The sequence below is a fragment of the Octodon degus genome, unplaced genomic scaffold, assembly GCF_000260255.1.
Source record: "Octodon degus isolate 3935 unplaced genomic scaffold, OctDeg1.0 scaffold00189, whole genome shotgun sequence".
Taxonomy (NCBI): domain Eukaryota; kingdom Metazoa; phylum Chordata; class Mammalia; order Rodentia; family Octodontidae; genus Octodon; species Octodon degus.
The window spans coordinates 3,044,684-3,048,793 of NW_004524765.1; the positions used below are offsets into that span (position 1 = coordinate 3,044,684).

Below are 4,110 nucleotides of genomic sequence, written 5' to 3' on the forward strand. Positions count from 1 at the left end.
CCCTGCAAGCACATGGATTTAACATCAATTCACCTGTTAAATATCTCAACAGAGTACAGAAAACAAGCCACTGTTTGGCATCTCCAGAAATGAAAGTACAGAGAACCACGTGAATGCTCTCCCTCACCTGGAATTTCCCTCCCAGAGCAGTGAGATCTTTGATGTTGGTGATGGTCAGCACCACTGTGCCTATCCCTCTCCAAGCCAACCCCAGAAAGCCACCTTCTTGTATAAGAGAAAGCTCATATAAACTCAAGCTTCTTCTTGATAGGCTTAGGTCCCATGAACAGATCAGCAACACATGTAACTGGGTTTGTTCTCCTGGGATTCCCTGGTTCCTGGAAGATACAGATTTCCCTCTTCGCATTGCTCTTGGTGGCTTATGTCTTGACCTTGCTGGGAAATGGCGCCATTGTCTGCGCGGTGAGATGTGACCCACGACTGCACACTCCCATGTACTTTCTGCTGGGAAACTTTGCCTTCCTAGAGATCTGGTATGTCTCCTCCACCGTTCCCAACATACTGACCAACACGCTCTCCAAGACGAAGGTCGTCTCATTCTCTGGGTGCTTCCTTCAGTTCTATGTCTTCTTTTCGCTGGGCACGACTGAATGTCTCTTCCTGGCAGTAATGGCCTATGACCGGTACTTGGCGATCTGCCGCCCCCTGCACTACCCCACCCTCATGACACGCAGGTTCTGTTGCGTGCTGGTGTCCTCGTGCTGGCTCGCTGGCTTCCTGGGGTATCCGATACCCATTTATTTCATCTCCCAGCTACCTTTCTGTGGTTCTAACATCATCGATCACTTCTTGTGTGACATGGACCCACTGATGGCTCTGTCTTGTGCCCCAGCTCCAGTTACTGAAACTATTTTTTATGCTCAGAGTTCCTTTGTTCTCTTCTTCACTATTGTGTACATTCTCCGGTCCTATATTCTTCTGCTTAGGACTGTTTTCCAGGTGCCTTCCAGATATGGGCGATGGAAGACCTTCTCCACCTGTGGCTCTCATTTAGCTGTGGTGTCTCTTTTCTACGGGACGGTCATGGTGACGTATGTGAGCCCTACCTACGGCATCCCCACGTTGATGCAGAAGGTCCTCACGCTGGTGTACTCGGTAATGACGCCTCTCTTTAATCCCCTGATCTATAGTCTTCGTAATAAGGACATGAAACTTGCCCTGAGAAGCATCCTGTGTGGAATGAGAGCTGGTAAAAATTTATGAATCAAATGTGTCACAAGATGGAGATATAGCTGTTCTTTCTGGGGTCTTTAGACTTTCATTTAAGAAGTGAGAGGCCATCTATTTCATGTGGAAGTGTTCCCAGTTTAAATAAATTTTGGGTGCTTGCTACTTAAATCTTAAAACTATGGTCTTTTAACACCCAGTGAAGCTTGTCCTCACTGGAAATATAAAAGGGCAACCCCTATGGGAGGTTCCCTCCCACTGAGCTGCCCCAGGACCCCTCATCACTCTTCTCCTTCTTTACAAGACAATAAGCCTAGGGGCCAGGGAGATGGCTCAGTAGAATAAGTGCTTCCCTGGCAAGCACAAGGGCCTGAATTCAATACCCGCCAAAAAACCAAACAATAACAAAAACAAGACAATAAGCCTAACTCTGTGTAATGATAATGTCCCTGGGAGTCTCTGTGTGATAGGAATCAATGATAGTGCAGCATGGAGCATACAAGGATTAGAAAATAGTTCCTAACAGGTTAAGATGTAGCTCAGTGGTGAAGCACTTCCCTAGAATGCACCAGGCCCAGGGTTCAGTCTCCACAGCTGCCCCCAAAACACTGTTTGCTTGAATGTTTTTTACTCACATTAAGTTTATTTTTAACTGATGCATAGAAATAAAATTTGTGGACTAACAAGGGAATCTGCGATGCTTTTGTACATGTTTATGTTTCGTAAAGTTTAAATCATGGTAAACATATTTATCTTCTCAAACAGATATCATTTTCTCCTTTTAACTTGTGGTTGGGATCAAATTCAGGGCCCACCACATGTTATGAAAGCATCTTATCACTGACTTTTTCTTTTACTTTGAGAGTTAGTCTCATTAAATTGCCCAGGTTTGCCTCGGACTTTCCATTCTCATACTCAGCCTCCTAAGCACCTCCATACAAGCATGTGCCACTGCATTCAGCTCCTACCTTTTCTTTCTGCTGAAAACTTTCACCAAACTTTTATAGCTTTGAGATGTACAATTCATTGTTGTTATCTATAGTCAAGAGAGTGTGTGCAGTAGCACTCTAGAACTTCTTGCCCCTAACTGTAACTGACCATTTTTATTGCAAAAAAGTAATAGGTGGTTGTGAAGCAATTCAGAAGTGTATAAAAATGATGGAGCTTCCATTTCCATTTTCCGTCCCGCTCCCACCAAGCTTGCTGTCTGTGCGTCAGTGTTGGCTCATCTCAATTGCGCTGGCATCCAGCCCTTCCACCCTGTGGCCCTTCTACCCCTGCCTTGTCTGTTTTGCACTATTTCGCATCATGAGCCCTGAGCTCTTGTCAGGTCAGTCACAGCATCCTGCTCTCTGTGGCTGTGTATCTGTGTGCATATTCTTAGGCTGTTCTTTCCACTTAGAGAGCCTCACCATATCTTCTGCCCTGCATCTTAAGAAAGACAGCTAATAAGAAACTTCTTAAACTTACTCTATAATGTAACTTCCATCTTGCAAGAATGCCATGAGGGTCAAATGAGATAATCTAAGTAAAGGTCTATAAGAGTACATCAGAGGCTCTAAGCACATGTTTGTCCCTCTCCTTCCTAGTCTTTAAATCTGACATGAACAGCTTGCTAGTTATCTTTCTGACTTTTGCTACACTTATGGAAACCTATGTACATACCAGTTTTGTTTAAGTGATGGGTTTTGTTGTTGTTTGCTGGTTGGTTTTTTGGTTTGTTCATTTGGGTGAGGTGGTTTTATTTTGGATTTTTGGAGACAGGCTGTTTGTTTGGGCCATCCTTAAACTTACTCTAGCTCAGGCTGACCCTGAGCTCTCAGTAATTCTCCTGTTTCAGCCTCCCAAGTGTTGAGATTGCAGGCATGCACCACCATCCCTGGGTCTTTAGCTGATTTTAAACCTAAGTTGGGATAGATAGATAGATAATAGATAGGTAGATAGATAGATAGATAGATAGATAATAGATAATAGGTAGATAGATAGATAATAGGTAGATAGATAGATAGAATTTGGTAAGCATTAGGGAACTAGTTAGAGGAACCTTGGCATATTTCACTCATCTTTTATATCTCTATAGTCTTCTTATAACTCTGTAAAAGTTAACCGATCCTGTCAACTTGAGTAACAAATACCCTACTTAAATAGATCAGTACAATGCTGTGTGTAGCTGAAAGGATTTACTAAAGACAGAAGACTTCCCCTTACTGGGGCTGGGGGATAGCTCAGTAGAATAAGCACCTGCCTGGCAAGCATAGGGTCCTGAGTTCAATCCCCAGTACTGGAAAAAAAAAAAAAAAAAAAAAAGACTCCACTTTGGGTTGGATGTAAATTGTACCAACGAATATGCTTACTTTGAATGGAATGTAAGAAAAATGAAGGAAGGCTCACTGCTGCTTTGTCAGAATTGCTGCAGTCTGCATCTCCCCTTCGACCTCTCCTGACTTCCAGCACACGTCCCACTGTGGATCCTCAGCCTCCTGATAGGAGACCCCACATGATGCTGCCCTGCGCCCAGGTCTTGGTCTTCTGTTCTTCAGCACACAGATACCCCTTCTACACTCTCATGCCTAATTCTGCACACAGCCAAAGTGAGCCCATCCTGTACATCGTTTTGACTTTGTGTATCTTGTATGAATCTGTTCCTCTAGCGAGCACTAACTGATACAGGCAAGTTCCTTGAATGACATGACCCCCAACTATTTCATCCGTAAAATGGGATGATGATGAAGTTGTGATGATGCCATAGGGGTGCTGAATTCTTGTGAGTCAGTTCTCATAAAGCACTTAAAAGTTGGCTTACAAAACACTGCAGATCAATAAACATCACCTAATAGCTGAGGAGATAGCTCTGCAGTACGATGCCCGCCTGGCAAGCACAAGGTCCTGAGTTCAATCCCCAGTACCACCAAAAAAAAAAAA

The 4,110-nt window shown here is 43.8% G+C and overlaps 1 protein-coding gene and 1 pseudogene across 1 annotated transcript; both read left to right on the plus strand.

Moving 5' to 3' along the window:
- The first annotated feature begins 258 nt into the window (after nt 1-258).
- Nucleotides 259-1,224, plus strand: LOC101575134 (olfactory receptor 11H4-like). Its single transcript, XM_004644008.2, has one exon. The coding sequence runs from the start codon at nt 283-285 to the stop codon at nt 1,222-1,224; it is 942 nt and encodes a 313-aa protein (XP_004644065.1). The 5' UTR covers nt 259-282.
- A 1,272-nt stretch (nt 1,225-2,496) lies between these two features.
- LOC101567040 overlaps nt 2,497-4,110 on the plus strand; it is a 7,565-nt pseudogene continuing 5,951 nt past the window's right edge.

Excerpts from the sequence above, each read along its gene's own strand:
- LOC101575134 (XM_004644008.2), top strand. The coding sequence starts at position 283 with ATGAACAGATCAGCAACACATGTAACTGGGTTTGTTCTCCTGGGATTC.